At 49.7% G+C, this 21,953-nt stretch overlaps 1 protein-coding gene across 1 annotated transcript; it reads left to right on the forward strand.

The window, feature by feature from the left end:
- Window positions 1-613: 613 nt before the first annotated feature.
- On the forward strand, window positions 614-21,225 carry LOC103529425 (ADAMTS-like protein 2). The gene is made up of 18 exons (XM_030455327.1): window positions 614-867; window positions 6,137-6,274; window positions 8,129-8,204; window positions 8,691-8,793; window positions 9,785-9,930; window positions 10,684-10,807; window positions 11,981-12,061; window positions 12,458-12,633; window positions 12,906-13,326; window positions 13,920-14,334; window positions 15,173-15,279; window positions 15,408-15,534; window positions 16,296-16,509; window positions 17,044-17,199; window positions 18,133-18,303; window positions 19,883-20,059; window positions 20,652-20,796; window positions 20,910-21,225. Exons 1-18 carry the CDS (start codon window positions 683-685, stop codon window positions 21,026-21,028), a joined length of 3,081 nt encoding a protein of 1,026 aa, XP_030311187.1. The 5' UTR covers window positions 614-682; the 3' UTR covers window positions 21,029-21,225.
- The last annotated feature ends 728 nt before the right edge of the window (window positions 21,226-21,953 follow it).

Consider the following 21,953-nt stretch of genomic DNA (forward strand, 5'->3'; position numbering starts at 1 on the left):
AGGCAATCCCAAGGGGCTCCTGGAATTTACAACGACCGAGTGGAAGAATGTTTGGGGTTTTCAGTGCCAAGACCAAGGGTTGGTGGGGCTGTGGAGAAGGTTCCGTGGGAGGGATTTGGGAGCCAGGTCCAGGCGTTTGGAATTTCAGAGCCAGAAACGAGGTGAATATTGAAGTTTTTAGGTGCTTTCCTGACTCTCCTGAATCTCATTGCTCCTGGGGCTGTGGATGGGGTTCCAGGGGAGGGTGAGGGCCAGCACACAGCAGGGTCAGAAGGGATGCACTAAACAGCAGAACCTGCCCAGAAAAGCCCAAGGACAGATGGATCGGGTAGCAAAAGAGTTGTGTGCAGAAAGAAAGGAAAAGACCGAGGGGGTCTGCCTGGGGCAGCTCGAGTATCCGGGGCCGTCTGTGTCCCCTCAGGACCCCCTAAAAGGGGGAAAACCCCTCAAAGAAGCTCCGTAGGGCTCTGATCTACCGACAGACAGGGCGGTACGAGGAGCTGCCCGCCCCTACCCCACCGCTCGCAGGCGGGACGTGGGGCCGAGCCCCGGGGCGGCGGGGCCTGAGGAGCGCCCAGCCTAGCCCCCCCTCCATTCCCCCCGGCCCGGCCCCATCCCCTGCCGAGCGGTCGCTCTGCGGGTCGCCACCCGGCAGGTTGTAAAGTCATTAACTCCCTCAGCCATGCCGGCCCGGGCCCCGGCAACGACTGCTCCTGCCCCTGCTCCCGCCGCTGGTGGGCCGCCCCGCCGCCTCCTCCGCGGCGGCCGCAGCAGTAGCAGTAGCGCGGCATGGCCGCCGCTCCACACCGCCGCCGCCTCCTCATCCTTCTTCTCCTCAGCGCCGCCACCGCCCCCCTCCACGCTAAGGTAAGCGGCGGCGGGTAGGTCTGCGGCGGTGGAGCCTCCCCTGCCCTCCGTCCTTCCTTCCCTCCCTCCTTACTTCCCGTGAGGGAGCAGCGGAGGGGCAGGGGCCAGGAGGGGCGCTCCGAGCCGGGGGGGTCGGTATCCTGGGGCCTGCGTGGGGCAGCGTGGCCCGGGCAGCGTTTGCCTTTTGCCCTTCCCCGCAGCTTTCTGGTTCTTGCAGGAAGATAACTTGGACCTGGGGGTTCTCTCGCTGCCCTCCTTTTTTTTTTTTTTTTTTGTCGTCGCCTTTTCCCCTCTGCCCCCTCCCTGTCCGCCTGGCTCTTAACAAAAGGACAGCGGAGGTGGAGGACGCCCGAGGAGCTTTCCCATCAGCAGCAGAACGACCATGAGGGCGCAGGGCCCTTCCCTGGTTTTGGGGGGGCTGCCCCCATGTCTATCTCTAGCAGAAGGCTGACAGCAAATTTGCCTCTTCCTCCTCCCTGCTGCCACCCCAGCCATGGGTTTAGGCAGCTGATTTCTCCACTAACAGTGTGTGCTGCACGGCTGGGCATCCAAGCCCCACACTCCCTTCATCTCTGCTGTCCTCTGCAAAGAATAAACCCAGCCCGGCTCTCCTCAGGTCACTAGTTCCACAAGAACACCGAAGAACAGCTCTGCTAGTTCTGTTTTCCTTCCCTGGGAAGGAGTGTCCCCCTGATTGTGGTGGGAGGGCAGCAATCCCGGTTTCACAGGGTGCCTGCTGTGCCCCTGCCTTCACGGGTCACTGTGCATTGGGGTTCCCCGAGGAGAACCCGGCTGAACTTCTTTTCTTGCTAAAGGGATTCTGCTCCAGTAAAAGAAGAGGGGTTTAGGTCGTGTTTCCCAGACTAACGCTGGGGTGTAGCAATCTCACGCGAGGTATCTTAAAGCACAGAGAAGATGGGACACCACAGCTTTACAGAGGATAACCCAGGTTTGAGGAGCAGCAGCATCTCCTGCTCTGGGGTTCCCTTAATTTAAAAGCTCCAGCGTCTCGTTTCCACTTGTTTTTTACCTTCACACACATCCTGCTGCATGGTCTATTTACCCTTTAACTGTGGGGCTTCAGGCAGAGCAAGCTGGGTCAAGCTAAACAGATGTGAAGTCATTTAAGACTGACCTGGGTGGACTCCTCCATCCATGTGTGTACACAAAGCCTTGGCTGCTTGTGGTTCTCCCTGCCCCCAGCAGCTATGTTTGAGGAGCTCAAGTATCTAGTCTGCCCAACTTGGATGAAACAATGACCAGATGAGAAAGAGCTTTGCACAAACACCAATTATTTTGTTAAACATCAGGGCACAATTGCAAATGCTTTTTTTTTTTTTTTTCAGGGGTATTGTAGAGTCTGTCACCACAGCTTTAGTCAGAGAATGACACTGCAAACCCAGACCAGGGGAGTTGAACATGGTCATTCATTTCCAGATAATAATCTGACATCCATTCCAGACATTGAACTATTTAGGATTTTTGTAAGTAGTGTGGTTTGCTGTAGAGAGAAACGCTTAAGCTAGAGGGACTGTGGAAATCTTTGGTAGAAAAAATGCAGTTTCATGGCTTCAAAGAAGGTCTGAAGAATTTAATTTTCAGCTGCTGTTTCTAGTAGCCTTGCAAGCTTAGGGTTGAGCAGAACAGTTTAAGACAGCTACTGTGCCCCTCAGTGGTGGACCAGCCCTTAAGGCATGCAACAGAACCTACCCCTCCACCTCCCCTCCCAGCTCCTCTGTTCAGGGAACTGGAGGGTCATGTTTGTGGTCTCTCTTCCCAGACAGCTTTTTTCCAGGACCCAGGCTTAAAGAATCTCAAGATCAGACACAACAATAAGCAACACATGGGGACTAGGACACAGTAATTCAGTTTTTTCCAGGTTTCTGGGAAAACCAGAGCTGACCAGAGAGTCATCAGAGAATTTGTTTTATCCCTTTCAGCTCTTCAGAAAGAGCACCTGGAGATCCTATAGGATGTCAGACCAGGCCCATCCTTCCTTGAAGGGCTGAAGCATTTTCTTTGTGGCAACCTTTGTTTGGCAGGGGAGGGAGAGGGAAAGCAGCTGCTGGATCTTGGGTTAGACAGAAAAAGCTTTCAGTGATTCTGGCTTAGAGACTGACTGATAATGGCAAATCTGGAGAGATGGGTATTTTAGCCTGGAAAAGTCCCCTGCAGGTTGGGGTTCAAAGCTCTGGTCTCCTAAACAAGAGGGCAACATTAATCTTCTTAGTCTCATGGCTTTTCGGGTAGGTGCAGAAATCACTTGGTTAACCTCAGAGAGAAAGAGCTGCAGCTCTGCCATCACCAGGTGCCAAGCCACAAATGCCTTAGGGAAAATTCTTTTGGAGAGCACCTGGCTGAACTGGAATATGGTCTTTTATATGCACGTAAATTCTAGGCTTTACATGCTCCATCCCATAAGGAATTGTACCCTCTTACCTCCTTTGGACAGAAAGCTTGCCCAAACCCAGACAGAGCCAGCCTGATAAAGTCTGGACTTAAATGCATCTCTTAGAACCAGGAGAGTGCAAAAAAAAAAAAGTTGTTATAAATCCCCTTTGATTCTCCTTCTGCAAGGAGGAGGTGGGGGGGGAGGTGAGATTCACTCTGCCAGAGTAGCCCTTGGGGTTTGCTGAGGGGCTTGAGAAACTAAAGCCTGGAGCTAATGTAATCTGGAATCTGCCCCACAGTCCTCAATTTGTTATCTGGAAATTTGGAAAATGCAAATACCTCTAATTAAAAATGACAGCCCTTTGTGTGTCATGGTTAATGTAGATTTCTTTCTGGCAATATAATAAATTCAGCACAGATTGCAACCAACTACCCCAGCTCCAAGTACCTGAAGTTCCCCTTCCCCCTCGCCAGGCCTACGACTTGAATGCAGTCATGCCTAAAGTCTCACTGGCCAGGAGGACAGCTCAGAAGTGTATTTGCTTACACAAGAAAATAAATGCTTCTGGACAAGGACTGGCAAGAGAGCTTGGTCATGGAAAACCTGAGAGCCAAATCAATCTACTTAAAAAGTGATGGATTCCTCCAGTGCAGGGAGGAAGCAGGAACAGGGCTTATGGGTATAGGGGAACACACTTAAACCAAAAAAAAAAGTGTCTCTTTGGCTCATGTCCTTCAATAAATCTTTGTTAGGGCCCCTGTCAATCCTGAAAACTGAAGTGCAGAGATAAATATTCAGTATTCTGACAATAAGAAGGAAGCACACAAAGGCAAAGCTTTCCTCAAAGCTCAGCTCTGCCATCACGTTCCGAGTCTCTTTGGGTCCTGCCAGAACACCCAAGAGCAGTAACCCTGAAAAGGAGCCTGCACCTTTCCACCACTTTCCAGACAAAGCCTTTTCACACCCAGAGGTAGGGCAGTAGCACAGGCTGTTTCACTTCCCTTCACCCATTTTCCTCCTGCCTCATCTCACCTGTTTGGATTGCAGTATCTTAGGAGCAGGACTATCTGTGTGGTTACAGCCACACAGATTTTCATTGCCACTTTTGGGGAAAAGCTGTGTAAATGCTGCAGCTTTTGGTCCAGATGCCTTCCCTCCAGGTAGTCCATGAGCCCCCAAGTCAGGGAAGTGATAAGACACAGCTTTGAGTAATACCCCAGCTCTGGGAGAATCTGTATTATGTTGAGGTCTCCACACAGACGTAAGATAAATCATTGACATTTTCCTGCCTGACAGTTGCAAAGAGCTTTTCCTTTGCATGGGCTTTGAGATGCTTATCACGTAAAAGGCTCAGGGAAAGATTTTAGCTAAAAATACTTTACAGTAAGAGACCATTGGTTTCTTTTCCTTCAGCTTCATAGTCAGCATTTCCATTTAAAGCCTGATAATACACACTCAGACAAAAATTCTCATAGGAAATAGGTTGAGGTGGTCATTTGTAAGAATATTTTTGAAAATGTCTGTTTTTTTCTGACCGTAGCATTTGGCCCCTGTCAGGCAAGATATCTCCTAAGGACAGCAAAGAGATCTGTTGCATTGTTTTTAAAATCAGCTCTTGTAATCACTAGAGAGTAAAGCATCAAGTAACAGTGCTTTCATGCAGCAGAAGAGGTCACTTTAAACATGTTCTATCCATCACCATGGAGAGGCTCTATGTGCATTTCAGCCCCACTGAGTTATAAATTAAAAACATATAAAATGAGCTGCATCTCCTCTGCCCAGAGGATGTTATGTTGGCAGACACTGGAGAAACAATAAGTTCTCAGGAGGAAATTACACTACAAGTTGAACAACACTTGGGCTTCATTACACCACGAAAAACATAAAAGCCAAGAGAAGGGCAACCAAAATAGTTGAACAGAGCACACTCAGTGAGGAGCAACCCCTGCTGAGTTTGCCTTCACATCCAGCAATTATGCTTTGTAGACCAGTTATTTGCAGCAGAACTATCAGCCCCTGCCACAAACCAGCATGATTTGCTAATAGTAGTAGTAGTGCAACTTCCCTGAGCCCTTACTTTAACGTAGCAGACTTCACACACACACAGAAATTATTCATTTCCTTCTACTAATACTGAAATGCTGTCAGCATTTCCAGCTGGATAAATCCCCATTCCTGTGATAATCTCATTGCTGCATTTCCAGCTACTCACAGCTGTATTTCAGTAAACAACAAATTAATTCCTGTACAGGCTAAATTGAAAAAGTCCCTGGGAGCTTTTAGGCCATCAAGGAAAAACGGAAAAAAACCAAAAAGCCCAAACCCAGCTAAACCACAGAATCCCTTACCTGCTGGAAATCCTGGAAGCACAGCTCACAACAGGCTGCTGCAAAGACCATATTAGGGCCAAAAGAGCTCAGGTTTGCCAAATTTAAAGGCTCCACCCCAATCAGTAATGTTGGGAGGGAGAGTCATCCAATTTGGGGGGAGGGAGACAACAGTAATTGCAGGAGGCACTCCTGAAAATCACTTTTGTGAGGGTGGGAGGTTCAGAGCCTGGCAGGCAGCATGAGCTGTGACCTGTTCTGTCCCACCCTGGATGGGACTGTTGCTTTGGGGTCAGGCTGTTAATGTCACACACCTTCAGCTCTTCTTTGCATCGTGTCATGAGACCCCAGAAGCATCCTCCTCCCCACACATAACTCATGGGCCTGAGCAGAGGTTTGATCATCCCAGAGCTCACCCATTTAGAACCCAACCAAGTGTCCCTGTCCTTGTCCCTGGGGGAGCTGCCTTTGGAAGGAAGCTGCCATCTCAGCTAGGTGTGGTGAGGAGCCAGGTTCTCCAACTGACCATGTTGTATTTCTGTCAGGACAGTAGTGAGGCAGCAGATGGAGCTGGCTCCTGGCATGAAGAAGTGACCAAGTGGTGGGGAGAGTGGAGCTCCTGGTCCACCTGCTCCCGATCCTGCGGGGGGGGTGTGATGTCCAGGGAGAGGCACTGCTTGCAGCAGAGGTGAGTTGTGCCCCAGCCTGAGCCATTGGCCATATCTCAGTGTCCCTGTCCTGTGTTTTGAGGCCAAACTTCATGGGTTGGCAGGGTTGGCCATTCCCTCTTCTTTGGCTTCTCTGTTGCCCTTGGGGAGAAGGTGAGCAGGAAGAGGTGGGGAGGGCTGACAAGGGAGAAGCACCCTGCAGTGGGTGGGTGTGTGACAGCCCCCCTGAACACATCACCCATTCAGCCTGTCTCATCTGATGATCCTCCCTTCTTGGAGGCTGTGGGAGACCTGAAGGTGATGGGATTGTGTGCTGGAGAAGGATAGCCCTATTCCCTTTCCCCTTTCCTTCACAACCCATGGCTGCTATGACCAACCTAAGGTGATTTGTAGCCAATTCCTGTGCTGAGGATGTGGGTACATATTTCCAGACACCTTATGGGGACTTGATTTACCCCTGACAACAGCCAGCTCAGCCACATCTCAGCAATTTCCCCTCTATTCCTTGGAGAAGTTGCAAGCTTTTTTCCCCCTCTGTCATTTATGTCACCTGACAGCATCTCCATTTGTCCCCTCCAGCTGCTACAGTCCTGGTAACAGCTGGACTGGCTTTGTGGCAGTGGGGAGAGCTGAGTAAAGTAACTTCAGCTGCCTGAATTCCTGCTGTCACCTCAGGGTCACTTTGCAACCAAGACCTTCTCCTCCAGCACCTCACTGACCTGCTACTCCAGGCTCCTGCAATGCTAATGAGGGTTGGCATCCTGCAGCACAGCAAGCCCACAGGGGCTGCTTGGCCCCTTTCCTTCTGCATGAATGCCCTCCTGGATGGAGGAAACCCAAGCTAGGGCCCCCAACCTGCTCTTGCTTTCTGCAGCAGAAAACTTGTTTTACCTGGGTTAGTTTGCAGTGTGCTGAGGGTCCAGATCTGCTTCATCTGGATGTGGCCTCCCTGTTAACCATGCTTCCCAGTCTCTCTGCCAGTGGGCAGTGGGAAACAGAGGCATAGGGGTAGCCTGGGGCCATCCTACACTCTGCAGACCATTTGCCCTTTGCCTCCTGCCTGAAGAGAGACTTTTTCTTCCCATTTGACATCTGGTCTATCCTTAACTCCATAGCTGGTAAGGGGAAGGCTTTGCTATGGTTTTTACTCCAGGGATCAAGTCAATAGAAAAAAAAAAAAAAGACCAACATAAAATCCAACAAAAAGGTTTCTGCAACTTTAAGGAGAATGGCTTAAGTGTGACCCAAGTATGCCCACAAAACAATTTCTGCCTGAGTCTGCAGGAAGCCTCAGCTTCAGCTGAAAGGGATGGAAGTTTTCAAGCCTTTTGGTGCAAATTTAGGCTTTGCCTGCATAATTGAAATCATTGCTCTGGGGAAACAGCTTCAGTACTTCTAGCCAGTCCTGCTTGAGTGTACCTACAGGGTTCTTCATTACACTTTGCATCCTAATTTCCCAGTGCTGTTAATGCTTTGTCTGCTGCTGATCTTTACACAGACCACACTGTGGTCTTGGCCATTCTCTCTATTATTTTCCCAGCTTTCAAGAATTTTTCACCCTGGCTTCAGTTAAGGACTCCAATATCCCCTGCATGATTCCTGCTGGCCAGAGTTAAAGCACCAAGTGTTGACATATTCACAGGTTTTGTTGCACCAAGCCATTCCTGCTAATCTTTTAAAGTGGCCAGTCCCCATGAGAGGTGCCTTCTCTCTGTCTGCTGCGCTCTGTATCCTGAAATCAACTTCCCTGGTCACTGCAAGTCCTGGACACTTCAGTGGGAGTGATGGATCATCAGGATCTATTGTCCTTTTGTCACATCAACCATACCTTTGTACTTCACAGACCTCCAGCTCATCTTCTTTCTGCTTTGCAGGCTCCAGATGCCCCAGGGAACAAACAGCACTATGTGTGTTGGTCAAGCCAAGCATTACCAACTGTGCCAGCAGCAGGTGAGAGCCACTTCCAGTACTGACTGGTCCACACTGGACTCAGGGCATCATGCCTGGAGCTGCATGTTCAGGGTGTGACTGGTCCATCAGAACGTGCAGACAAGGGGTACAGCACATTCCTGGAGTGGTTGGCTGTGTCCCTTTGAAGACGTGGGAGTCAGGCTCTACTCTCTGGGACTGCAAAGGGAGGGGAAAAGGTATTAAAACATCTTTCTTGTGGGGTGGGGAGAGGATTGGCTGCTTTTCTACTATGCTTTTTCTGCAAAGTAATTTTTGCAGGCTTGTTAGCTACAGCTGTAAGGGGGGCCCTTGGCAATGAAGGCTTGGCCTTTCTGCCTGAGTTATGGCACCTCAGTGCTGTATCAATCACTGATTCCTTCCAGGGTGGACAGGGCTTTTTCACCCTCCAAAGATGCAGCTGGGACAAGCAGCTGTCACAAGCATGGCTGTGCTGGGACCTTTTGATCACATTTATTCCCTCCCTAGCCCTGCCCAGCCAACACAGCAAGTTTCAAACAGCAGCAGTGCTCCAGTTTCAATGCCAAAGCCTTCGGGAAGCGCTACTACCACTGGATGCCCCTCTATCCAGGTGAGTTTTCACAGCTTCATGCAAAAGATCAGGGTGAAAAAATACCCACAGGATCTTCTCTGATACAGGAGAAGAGGAAGGGCCCAGGGGACAAGGGATGGATGCTCCTGGCTGGTCTGGAAGTGCTTTCCTATACTTTGGAGAAATCGTTCCCTGTCTCTTCACAGAACTGCTCCAGCCAGCCAGGCCTCCTCTCTCACCACATTGCTCCTGTTTTGGATCCTACATCAGAAAGCACTGGTGGGCAGACAGGACGTGGGCTTCTCTGAGTTGTCTTGGCTAACCATCAGTCATCTTGGCAGAGTGGGTGTTCATGCTCTTTGTGCCTTCTCCCATTGTGGCTGCCTCTTGTCACCCAGCATGCTTCCTACTGGGTTGGTGGTGGGTTATTCTCAAGAGGATGCCTGTCCTTTTCCTGCATAGGCAAGACAGATTGCTTCACATGGTTTGCCAGGTGTCCCTTGAGGCCCAGACTGAGTTCACCCAAGATATGATGCTCTTTCTGGACCCCCCTGTTTTTCTGTTAGCTGCCAAGGGGACATAAAACATCTGTACCTCTAGCTTCAGTTGCCACTAAGTAGGTTGTAGCTATCTGTGGCCCCACAAAATTGGTACCCCTTTTACAGGTCTTAACTTGTGTTTGTTTATGTGTGGCCTGGCATCCAATGATGCAGAATCCTGTGTCTGGCCCAGGGTGGCACTGCAAAGGGGAAGGGGTATGGCAAGAAAGAGGGTTTGCCAGTAAGAAGTATTTTTTCAAGGCATGGTCCCCAGCTGCAGCCACATACCACGACCCCTTTACTACTACAATATCTGTAGCCTGGGGGGTCTCATCTCAAGCAGCAAGAACCACCAAAGTGACTTCAAACCAGCAGTATGGATGGTGGGAAGGGGAAAGGGAAGTGGAAAGTTCCCTTCCATGCTGCCCATCTCTGAGCATCCTGATGTTCCTGGTAACTTTCTGCCTGACTTTCTGCCTGTCTCCCTTCAGATGATTACACCAGTATATCCAGCAAGCCATGTGACCTCCAATGCACCACCCGGAGTGGGGAGAGGCAGCTGATGGCCCGAGCACAGGATGGTACTTCCTGCAAGGACAGGACCTATCAAGGGGTCTGCATCAATGGGAAGTGTGAGGTGAGGCTCTGAGAGGAAGAAGTACAGAAATCGGGAGTGTAAGTATATGACTGGACCTCCTGGACATCTCATAGTCCCAGCAGGGAATTGAAACTGAGTCCTGGTGTGCTTTAATGACATTCTTGAATGCCTATGGGCTAGAGCATAGCCCATATGAAGGCTCATGAAAGGAATTCATGGTTCACATGAAGGTTCACATGAAAGGAATTGGGTCCATCCTCAGGTTCTCACTGAGTGACAGCATCTTCCTCACAGGACAGAGAAGACTAGAATAGCAGGTTTGTTTTCATAGTCATCCAATATAAATACACTGGAATAGATACTATATATATGTATTGGATTATATATATATATTATATGTATACAAACACATATATAATACATATATATATATATATTTATATATATATATATAAAATCTTATGTTTGATTTCTCCCTACACTGGCAAAGATAAAGGAGGTTTCAATATAGTGTCCTGGAGATAACCCTATTAGTGAGGAGGACAGGCTTAAATTCAGAGACAGAAGGAAGAGAAGCAGCTTACTCCAGCCTTACTCTTTTCCCCTACATGCTAAATACCTTGCCCCAGGTCACAAGTTACACAGGTGAATTTCCTGCTGCTCTTGGAGTCATTCATTATATTCCCTCCCCGAACCTCACCAGAAGAGCATGGCAGCATTTCCTCAAAAAGCCCCTGACCTGTGAATTTAAACTGGCCCCAGGAAACCCTCTTTTTTTTTTATTCTTTGCAGCCAGTTGGGTGTGATGGGAGCCTGTACTCACCTCGGAGGATTGACAGATGCAGGGTGTGTGGAGGGGACGGCAGCACTTGCCAGCGTGTCTCGGGCAGCTTCCGAAAGGCAGTCTCACAGATAGGTACTCCCTGCTACCACAGTCCAGAGACTTCACCTGCTGCTTCTTACCACCAGCTGGCATGCATGTGGGTAGGAGTGTCCCAGCTGCTTGGTGGGAAGAGCTGAAGAGTGCCACCCCTGCTTAATTGCTGGTATTTTGTCCTTTTCACTTAATCACCAGAGGAGGTGGGTTTGATGCGCTGTATATTAGGCTGGTAAGGTTTCCCTTCACCTCTTTACAGCAGCTGGGGATCTATTTGTTCTATTTGTTGATTTTGGTGTCTTCCCTACCTCAGATAATGCAAAGAGATCAATGAATCTTCTTTGATTTGTGGTATGTGCTAATTTGAAACTTCAGCTCCTTTGATGACAGTCATGGTCCTTCTTTCAGCCTTCTTTCCCATGGCTAGCACAGCTGAAGGACAGTCCCTCTGAAACTGAGCTGAAATTCATCTCTTGCAACCTCGTGGCCCATTTCTCCACCCACAAAAGGAATAGACTGTCATGCTTATTAATAATTAACTGTGGCTTGAGGTTTAGGAACATCAGTTCACACTGGTTTTGTTTCAGTAGACTGCTTCACTCTCCACAGACAACAGACCAGACCCCTTTCCAGAGCAGGGGTAATGGTGCTAACACTAAAGATACAGTTTTGGCCTCCCTTTCCAGTTCTTCTCAAATCTTACAGAATGAATTTCCAGAAGGAAAGACAAACTGCCAAACCACACAGAAGACTTTTAAGAGCCTTCTTATTTCGTCAGCCCTTTAAAGGTCAATTTTTATGCTACTTCAGTTAGGAGCTGAGGGGAATCAGCTTCTCCACCCTCTGTTCAGCATCAGCCCTGATCACTAGAGTAAGCTTTTTCTGTGCTCTTGCTAGAAGGAGCACAAGAGCACATTGATCCACACAGCTGAAGCCAGACTGTTACACTTGGGCTGTTCCTTTCCCAAGTCCAAACCCAGCAGTGCTCAGGCTGAGTCTGAGAGACCTGTAATGGTGATCTGTAATGGGACATCAGAGGGTTACTGGGATAAGAACTCATAGACTGGCACCATGCATCTATGTCCTTAGTATCCTGCCCCTGAAGGGCAGCATTGCCCTCCTGTCTACACACTTGTCCCACAAGCTGCTTTTTCTACCCAGAACTTTCTCTTCTGTCCTCAGGGTTTCCTCACCCCCTCTTCTGTTCCTCAGGTTACGTGTTCATCATCAACATCCCTGCTGGTGCCATGGACATCCTCATCATTGAGCGCAGGAAAACAGAAAACATCCTAGGTAAGCAGAGGAACCAGATGGATGTGGAGATGATCCCATCCCAGTTCAGGGATCATCTGCCTGGGAGGTGGGAGGAGGGATCTGTGCCAGCCCTTTCTGTGCTCTGAGAGAGCTCCAGGGCAGCACAGGGGTGCTTCACCTCTCTGTAAAACAAGGCTGCTACATCTCCAGTAGCCAGCAGCAGCAGGGACATCACTATGGGCAGTCTCTTGTGAGGACACTGGGGGAGGGAAATGAAAGCAGCAGGTCTTGAACACCACTGATCTGACCTGATGCAGAAGATGAGCACTGAAGGGTTCTTTTTCTGTTGGACTTTTCTCAGTCATGAGCCGGTGCAGTTACTCACTGTGTTCTGCAGGGAGTGTCACATTTTCCCTTTTTTCTTTCTCTCTGGAGCACTTGCAGATGAATCTGGGCATTTCTTCTTCAACGGCAACTCCACCATTGACAACCCCCAGAACTTCAGGGTTGCTGGCACCATCTTCAAGTACCGGCGGCCCCTGAGCCTGAACTCGGATGGGCTGGAATATATCATAGCTCATGGGCCCACTAATCAGTCTTTGAATGCCATGGTATGTGAGGAGGTAGTTTTAGGCTATCTTGTCTTTTCTGTCCCAGATTTGTCAGCCTCCTTCAGACAAACAGAATATTTACCTGGTTCCCAAGCCAAACCTGAATGTGTAGGTGGCTGAGGAAGCCAGATACTGGCCTGGGAGGCTTTCTGGGAGGGTGCTATCTTCTCTTAGCTTCCATCACAAAATGCATGTGGCTAGGAGAGGCCTCTGGGAAATACGTGTCCTTAAAATTAAAAAAGGGTTTTGTTTTCTTTCCCTGTTACCTCCAGTACTATAACTTCAATGGGAAAATGCCACACATAACTTATGACTACACTGTACCACGGACACCACCTCTACGAACTGCAGCCCCAGCAGTAGACAGACCTCTCTATCATCACCTACCAGAGACCAGCCAAAACCACCCCATTCCAGCCAACTCCAGAGCTGTGCAGGATTTCAATGCTACGTGGCTCTCCCTGTCACCAGATGACACCAGTGAACAGCTTCCTCTCAGAGAGGGGCATGAAGATTTAAGCTTTCGCCATCTTCAGTTCTTCCAAACCAACTCCACCACTCGGACCCGGGACTGGGAGCAAGGTGAAGAGAAGGAGAAATATGACTTCCAGATAAGACAGGTCTACCACACAAACAGAGGAGAGGAAGAGGAGGAGGAGGAAGCAGCAGCAGCTGGCAGAGAAACAGAGTTGGGTTGGTTGCTTTGTTTTTCCTTCTCCATTTTGTTAATTGAAAGTCAACATCCCACACTGGTCTTGAAATCTAAGGTGGCTTTACCATCAGAGTGGACAGGAGGGAAAGGTGATTAATAGCAAGGTGGAGAATGTCAGGGAATAACAAGGGCCAGTAGCTCTGCAAGGGAAGGGGAGCTAGGAGAGGTGGCAGTGCCATCTCAGGCAGAGCAGCCCCATGGCACCTGAGCTTAGCAAGCAGGGCAGTGACTGCAACAGGTCCTAGCAACAGTCCAGTCGTCATCAGCTGAACACAAGGTGACAAGTCAAATCAGGTCAGTCTGGGGAAGCCAAAAAACATTTCAGGAACAGAGTACACCAGTAACATTGCTCAGGCCAGGACTGAAGGCCCAGGACTGAGCTTAAATAGAGCTCCTGAGCAATGGGCAGAGAGAATGTGTGAGGTTGGTCAGGGCAGTTAAGGCCTGTTGGTGCACCCTGGTGGTTGTCCACGATTTTGAGGCCAAATGCCAAATGGTTTCTTCCTTGTTAAATACCACGTTGATGTTATAATCCATCCAATATCATTAAAGCATCCCTGTATTTTTCTTCCAGCTCTCAGGTTCAATCAAATTTCCATTAGCACAGCTGTACCCTACAGCATGAGGAAACCTGAGCTGTCAGAGAACAGCCACATAGCATCCTCCAGGCTTCACCTCTTCAGGCGACTGTGTCACCGAGACCCACACAACACTGCCTTCTGTAGGGAGCTGCAGCACCTGGCAGCCAAACTGGCCCCAAGGAACTCCACAGCAGGACTATGGACAGCTGCCCAGTGGCCACAGGGCCTCCAAAAAGCTCCTGAACTTAAGAACTCACTGGAGGACTTGAAGGTGGAGGCATTTGCTGGGAGTCAGGGGAAAGCAGCCAACTACAGCCTGATGGCATCTGTGGAGAGCCCTCTGCTAGGTGCCAGCCCAGCTGCAGACATCAGTCAGGCAGAGCCTCTGCAAGCCCCTGGCACTGAAAGGTGGCACTTGGTTTCCTGGGAAAAACAGGAGCATGGTTAGCTGGGGAGGGAGGGTCGAGCCAGTCCTCTTGTACTCTCACTGCTCTTCATCTTTCCATTCTCCCAATGTCTGTCCATGCAGCTGCTGTAGATGCTTGACCAACAGTGTGTCCTCCAAAGACTGATTGCCACCACTGGCTTGACACAGAGCTCCAAGAATGTATTTTACACACACACACACCTCCCCCCCCCCCACCTCTTTGGGATCTATTTAAATGGGTTCAGAAGCACCAGGGAGGGCAACACCAATGGGATTGTAAAGAAGGCCAGGAGTTAATGGCATGTCCCATACACACATTTACCAGCACATCATGCTCCTTCAGGGCAAACATGCCTCTAACTTATAAATGTTTGGCAGGAGAGACATTTTAAGAGGGCCATTTTTAATGGGAACTATCCTGACACATATATTAAGTGGGACTTTGCTTGAGCCCCCCCTTCCAACATAATGTCACACCTCTCAAGGTGATGGTGTGAACTGAATCTGAGGGCATCTGCTTATTCAGAAGACCATAAAATAGACAAGTTTCACTATGTACATTGTACTATGTACAATGACTCCTCTCTGAGGATGTTGTTTCATGGCTTTTCACAGCCTAGCTAGGTGAATTCAGGAGCTGGATCAAAGCTTTACACCCTCTGTTCAGCTGTGGTTCGTCTTGCCCAAGGTAGGGGAGATGGAGAGCAGAAACACTGTGTTTTTTTTCATTTTCAAAAACAGTATGGAAGAAATTAAGTATGTTTTATGTCTGCAGCAATTTTTTTATCTTTAGTTCATGCTGCCTTTCCTTTTCCACAGCAATGAGTTTGACATGAGCCCCGTGGGCCATGACGACGTTAGCTTGGCTGACATGTATCGGTGGAAAGTCTCAGCTTATGCCCCCTGCAGCTCCACGTGCACATCAGGTGAGGTCCTTTTTGGCAGTAAAATGGGTGATAAGAGTTCCAGACAGTGAACACTCCAGTAATTTAATTGTGGTGGGAGAAGGGATCTGATCAAACTTGACTAAGAGAAGGTCTTGATTGCCTCGCAGGTATCAGCACCTCCTATGCAGTGTGTGTCCGGTACGATGGAGTGGAAGTGGATGAAACTTACTGTGATGCCCTAACCCGACCAGAACCTACTCATGAATTCTGCACAGGGAGAGATTGCCAGCCTAGGTGAGTAGAAATTACATCAGCTGTCCATGGGGGCAACTTATCTTTGTAAGGATTATTTTCTGCTAAAAGCATACGGCCATTTCTGGGCTGCAAGATGTACTTAAACAGCAAATCACAGAATCATTAAGGTTGGAAAAGACCTCTAATATCATCAAGTCCAGCTGTCACCATGCCCACTGAACTGTGCCCTAAAGTACCATGTTTACACATTTTTCTAACACCTCCAAGGATGGCGACTCCAGCACTTCCCTGGGCAGCTTGTTCCAATGCTTGACCACTCTTTCAGTAAAGAAATTATTCCTAATAGACAACCTAAACCTCCTCTGGCACAATTTGAAGCCATTTTCTCTCATCCTATTGCTTGTTACCTGTGAGAAGAGACCATTTCCCACCTCACTACAGCCTTCTCTCAGGTAGTCACGGAGAGTTGTAAGGTCTCTCCTCAGCTTCCTCTTTTCCATACTAAACAATCCCAGTTCCCTTAGCCACTCCTTGTAAGACTTGTGCTCCAGCTAAGCCCTTGTATCCCCTTCTAAGCAAAAAGCAAGGAATTTGCTGTCTAAATTGCAGATAAAGTCTGAGTTGGCTTTTGATACCCACACACCCTTAACACAGACACGTGCGATGAGCAGTTTCATCACAGCAACTGCTGGCTGAGGGAGTACCAGATATGCAGGCACTCCCCAGCCACCCTGTGTCCTTTTTCCCTCTTACCTGGGTTTTCCTTTTGTGCTTTCTCTCCTTGGGGACTGCTCCTGGAGGTGGGAGACCAGCCGGTGGAGCGAATGCTCCAGGACCTGTGGTGAGGGCTATCAGTACCGCACTGCACGCTGCTGGAAGATGCTGGCTCCAGGCTTTGACAGCTCTGTCTATGATGATCTCTGTGAGTCAGCTGGGCTGGCCAGGCCCATGGAGAGGAAAGCCTGCAACAAGAAGGCCTGTGGGCCCCAGTGGGAGCTCTCCGAGTGGTCTGAGGTAGGCAGCAGGGGAGCTTTGCTTCTAGAGGTAGAGGAGCCAGGAGGGATGGGGCTGGCAGATGCTGGGTGCTAAGGAAACCCCTGGCCAACTGCATCCTGGGGGAACAGGGACTGCCTTTTGCCCACACTTCCTCTGTTATGGCACTGCTTAGTGGATAAATGCCAGCGCAAAATACTTTTTCTAAGGTTGCTTCTCAAGCATTATGTTGAAAGCCCTTCCAGCAAGAGGCTTTATCTCCCTTTTCTAGAGGCTCTAACTGAAGGTGAATGGGGAAAGAGTGGTATGGAGATAAAGAGAAGCTAAAACCCAACCAAAATCCCTTTTACTGACTTCTTGCAGTTAGCTTGGCCACCAGTCATCAGCATCCTGAAGTTGTAGTACCCCAAATAAGCAGCAGAGGTAGCGACAGACCCCCTTTTTTTGTATCCCTGTCCCTCTCCCTTACGGCAGCAGGAGGAAAACAAGATGCCGAGCTCCTTCCCTTTCCTTTGGTCCTCCCTTGTTCCCTTTTTGCTTCTGTGTCCCTTGCAGTGCCTGGCCCGCTGCGGGGCGCAGGGGACAATGAAGCGGGAGGTGAGGTGCTCGGCGGACGCGTCTCCCTGCGACGAGGCCCAGAAGCCAAGCAGTGAGCAGGCGTGTGCGGGACCGCCCTGCGACCGCCGCTGGACTGCTTCTGACTGGGGCCCGGTGAGCTGAACCCCCTGCTCCTTGAACCCACTGCCACGAGACAGAGCACAGGTCATGCTCCTGCTCTCTCACTGTAGAATGGTCTCAGGTGGAAGTTCTTTTAAAAAAAAAAATCACCTAGTTCTAAACCCCCTGCGTAGGACACCTCGCACTGGACCAGGTCACTCAAAGCGCCATCTCATCTGTCCTGGAACACTTCAAGGAAAACTTCATCCACAGGCTCCCTGGGCAGCCTTTGCCACCCTCACACTAAAGAATTGCTTCCTTTTACCCAGTCTAATTTTCCCCTCTTCCAGTTTAAAAACACCCCCCCCTCATCCTATCACAACATGCCCTTGTGAAAAGTCCCTCCCCAGCTTCCCAGAAGGGCTCTTTCAGCTATTTGAAGGCCTTTATAAAGTCTGCTTGGAGCTTTCTCTTCTCTAGGCTGAACAGTTCCTTGTGGGTTTCTTCAAGCAGAGCCTAAAGTAATACGTATTTTCACCTCTCTATGCTGTAAATTTTGATTAGCTGTGAGGTGACCTCCATTAAATAATCTGAGAAGCTCAAGGCACCCTTGTGAAAAGTCCCTCCCCATCTTACCAATAGGACTCTTTGAGGTATTTGAAGGCCTTTACTCTATAAAGTCTGCCTGGAGCCCTCTCTGCTCCAGGCTGAACAATCCCTTGTGGCTTTCTTCTGGCAGAGGTAATAAGTATTTTCACCTCTCCATGCTGTATATTTTGATTAGCTGTCAGGTGACCTCCATTAATTAATCTGAGAAGCTCAAGGCACCTGGAGAGTGGAAACGCCTGACCAGACTTACCTCTGAAAACACTTGGGATCTAATGCCACAGTCCCAGTGGCAGGGGCTCTGGACTTGAGTCTCCTGGCACCACTGCCCCTGACCCCTCCTGCTTTCTGATGTGTTTAAATGCCCTTTGTTCCTCCAAGTGCTCAGGTTCCTGTGGTGAGGGACGCATGAGCCGCTTCATTGCCTGTCGCAACCAGGAGGGCAAAGTGATCTCCAGCTCACAGTGTGACCCAGCCACCAAGCCCCTGGCTGTCCATCCCTGTGGAGACAAGAACTGCCCTGCACACTGGGTGGAGCAGGAGTGGGACCAGGTAAATAAAGCCAAACCCAGGCTTGTGTCCTCAGCCCTCCTTCTTATCTCGTATCCAACAGGAGATGGTGGGATCCTGGCTCCCTTGGTGGAGCCTCTAGCCATGTAGTTGTACTCTTGTCCTAGCTCCTTTTGAAAGGGGGAAGGAGAAACAAATACCTCAGCTTGTCCCCTCCATACACTACAGACCATGCCAAAGTTGGTGGCATTTGCTGCCTTCCCAGGCATCTCCATTGGAGGGCAGCAATTGCCTAAAAAAGAAAAATCATCCTCTCCCGCCTCTGGCTCCCAGCTGGCATTTGCAAACACCTCAGCAAGACTAATTCTCTGGAACCTGCACTAACCCCAACAAGATTTTTTCATCTCACCACCAAAAAGAAAGCCACAACAAGACCAGATTTGTCTCTGCTTAAAAATAACCAGCAGCAAACCTGAACCACTGTCCAGATCCCTACTCTGGAACTGACACCCAGGCCATGACTCTGTTCTCAGGACTTACCAGAGCCCAGTGAACATGGTCCAGGTGCCCCCTTCTACAAAACAATTGGTCTCTGGCAGTATACTTACTCCTCTTCTGTTGCTCAAGGCCTAGAGGCTTTCCTGATACCAGCTGATCCAAATCCCAGAGCACCCAGCAGAACACATGGAGTTGGCTTTGTCTTTAACATCTGCAGCAAAACAGGGATTCCCAAAGCACTAAGAAGGAAGGTTTCTAGGGAATCAGAGAAGCAGCCAAACCCTCTCCCCTCCAACCTAACTGAAGGTTTGAAAGGAGAACTCTGTTCTCCTTTTGCTGCCCTTTATAAGTGCTGACTACACTGAGCTGAGTCTCCCTTCATTGCTGGTAACGAGCACAGACTGGTTCAACCTGGGGACCAGTGGCAGTCCTCTCACCCTCTCTAGCTCTGGCGGGTCACACACAATGCTGCAATGCAGTTTTTCAGCTGCATCCATGCTCTTAACCTCACCTAAACTCTGAAAGACCAGCTGAGCTCCTCAATTTTGCATGTGGCAGCATCTTTGCTGTGTTCTCTTGGCTGATCAGAGGTCACTGGATGACAAAGGGCAAATAAAAATCAGATGTGCTGGCCCTGCCACAGTTAAGAAGGGCACAAAGCAGTGAAACCTCAAACTGGGAGCTGCCTTCGTGGGCACTGGGGAGCAGAACAGAGCTGGAATCAGGTCCTGCCTCCAGCTGCTTCCCTTGCTGGTGTCCTGAGGGAAAGTGGTCTCCCAGCTAAGCCCACAGAGCTTTGGGCTCACAGTACTTGTCCACCCAAAGCAGCAGCAGCAAAGCACCAGTTTGGGCCCCTTGGGCCCACAGAGAGCTCACTCTAAATTACCAGCTCCTGTCCTCACTCCCTGAGAAAATCAGCTTCTTTCCAGCCACTGCTGGAACCATTCCAACCCTCCCAATTCCAACCGTTGCTCCCATGACCTGGGCAGCGCTGTACCTGTCAGGTTGGTGTTAGCACATGCAGGGTTCCACCTTGCTTCTGAGCAGGGTTCTACCTTACTCAGAGCGCCACAGCTGCTGAGCATCCTCCTTTGTTACCTGCCTGTTGTGTCCTTTTTCCCAGTGCAATGCCAGCTGTGGGAGAGGGATGAAGACACGGATCGTCCTCTGCGCGGGGCTGGAGAATGGTGTGGTCAGAGAGTACCCTGAGGAGCGCTGCGAAGCCTCTCTGAAACCTGAGGAGCAAGTCCCCTGTTTCAGGAGGCCGTGTTCAACGTGGTTCACAACCTCCTGGTCTCAGGTAGGGCTTGGGGTGGTGAGGAAGGGGGAGAAGGGGCCTCATAGCCCTGGTTGGTGGAGCACATTCTGTTGTTCTGCTGTCTGAGGCAGCTGTTAGGTCTGGATGGGGCTCTCCTGCAGATGAAGCAGCACGTGGAGAAACTGGCACATGGGAGCTGGGGGAGACCTTAAAGCACAGGGATTATTTCCTCAAGCAAGAGCATGCACCACGCTGCCAGCAATACAGCTGTGTCAATGTTCTCTCTTTCCCTTAATTTTATCTGGTGAGCATTTATGGAAAGGGAGGACAGAGGAAGCTGAGCCTGGCTCTCAGCAGCTATTTTCTCCATCTCCTATCACAGCATCAGTACTCAAACCCAATTCTGAATTGCATGCAGGAGGTGAAAGTGAACTTACATGCTCTGCTCCAACCTCAGCTCAGGGAGGCTCTTGTCCAGCAACCAAAGAGAGGCACAAGTTGTGGAACAGTGTGAAATTTGAGCCAAACCTCCTCGAGAATACTCTCCAGAGCCTCACTGGACAAGAACGTGGGAACTATAGACTATTTAAAAAATGCTTCTGACAATCCCTCTCCTTTCTCTTGATTCCAACAGTGCAGCAAGACCTGTGGTGCTGGCCTGCGACTTCGTGAGGTGAAATGTTACCAGGGGGAGGCACTGGCCCAGGGCTGTGACCCTGCTTCCAAACCAGAAGCCAGGCAGAAGTGCCAGCTCCAGCCTTGTCCCACAGAGGCACCAGGTAAGTCTGGGAGGGAGGTGACTCCCCATGGAGCCCTTTGCTTTGTCCAGCTTTCTGCTGGGGATGCACATCTTCTTTTAATGCCTTCTGTGGATGCTTCTTCTGCTTCCCAGAAGAAGACTGTGAAGACAAACCAAATGCCAACTGTGTGCTGGTGCTGAAGGTGAAGCTGTGCTCACACTGGTACTACAGGAAGGCTTGCTGCTGGTCGTGTCAGCCCAAATCCCCCTGACAGCTGCCAGGCCACACTCCCCTTCCAAGTTCAGGGGCAAGAGCCCCCTTGAGCCAGACTTTACCACTTGAAGCCATCCTGACTTGGCTTGGCAGCAGAGTTCCTGTAGACCAGCCTGCTCAGCAAGGAAGGATTCCTGGGACTTAGACATCACTGTTCCCTCTCCACCAAGAGGATTTTACACAAGGCAAACCATCAGTTCCTAAAAAGCTACTGTGAAGTGAGGTTGGAAAGCCTGTCCCTGCTGTTGTCCTCTACCTGTGGCTGTAGCTGGAGGCAGTGGGGTGCAGAGAAGAGCCTGCAGCAGGACACAGACAAGAGCAGCCATCTCTCTGGTCTGACAGAGATTGTTCTACTACAAAGGGCAATTTTCAGAACACACACCAAAAAATTCTGTGTCACAATAAAGAGCTAAACTGTAAAACTGTGGTTTTGGGATGTGTGTACCTAGGCCAGAGGCAAGGGAGGAAGAGGGACATAAGAAGAAGGAAAGCAGGAAGGGCTTGGGAGGCAAAATCCCTGTACCAGCACAACTTCCCAGCAGCAATGGGTTAATCCCATTTTGTGTTGCCTGCCAAAGAACAGCAACCACTTCTGTTTTGTATTTCAAAGTCCTTGTTTATTTCTGACATTGAATTTGGACCCATAGCTCAGCAACAAAGACAGAGAATAATAACAGAAGGAATCTGAAGTGGAAAAAATCTGGGATTTTGCCCTATTCTGTTCCTCTGCCATCTCCAAAACCTTCTAAACCACAGTTGCACCTCCCACGTTTCCTGCCCTTTCAGACTCGCCCATTTCTCTGTAGCCATGCCATGGTGTTGTGTTAGCCATGAGGATAACCCTTATCTTGGCCATCCAGCTACTCTGGAACTGCCTTGCCAGCCTTGGCACCTCATTAGCAGGTGACAAATTACCCTGAATT

The sequence above is a fragment of the Calypte anna genome, chromosome 8 (genome assembly GCF_003957555.1).
Source record: "Calypte anna isolate BGI_N300 chromosome 8, bCalAnn1_v1.p, whole genome shotgun sequence".
NCBI lineage: Eukaryota > Metazoa > Chordata > Aves > Apodiformes > Trochilidae > Calypte > Calypte anna.

Bases quoted from the DNA above. Each gene is read 5' to 3' on its own strand.
- LOC103529425 (XM_030455327.1), top strand. From the start codon at position 683: ATGCCGGCCCGGGCCCCGGCAACGACTGCTCCTGCCCCTGCTCCCGCC. The intron at 17,200-18,132 runs GTGAGCTGAACC...TGTTCCTCCAAG, and splicing joins CTGCTTCTGACTGGGGCCCG to TGCTCAGGTTCCTGTGGTGA. The intron at 18,304-19,882 runs GTAAATAAAGCC...CCTTTTTCCCAG, and splicing joins TGGAGCAGGAGTGGGACCAG to TGCAATGCCAGCTGTGGGAG.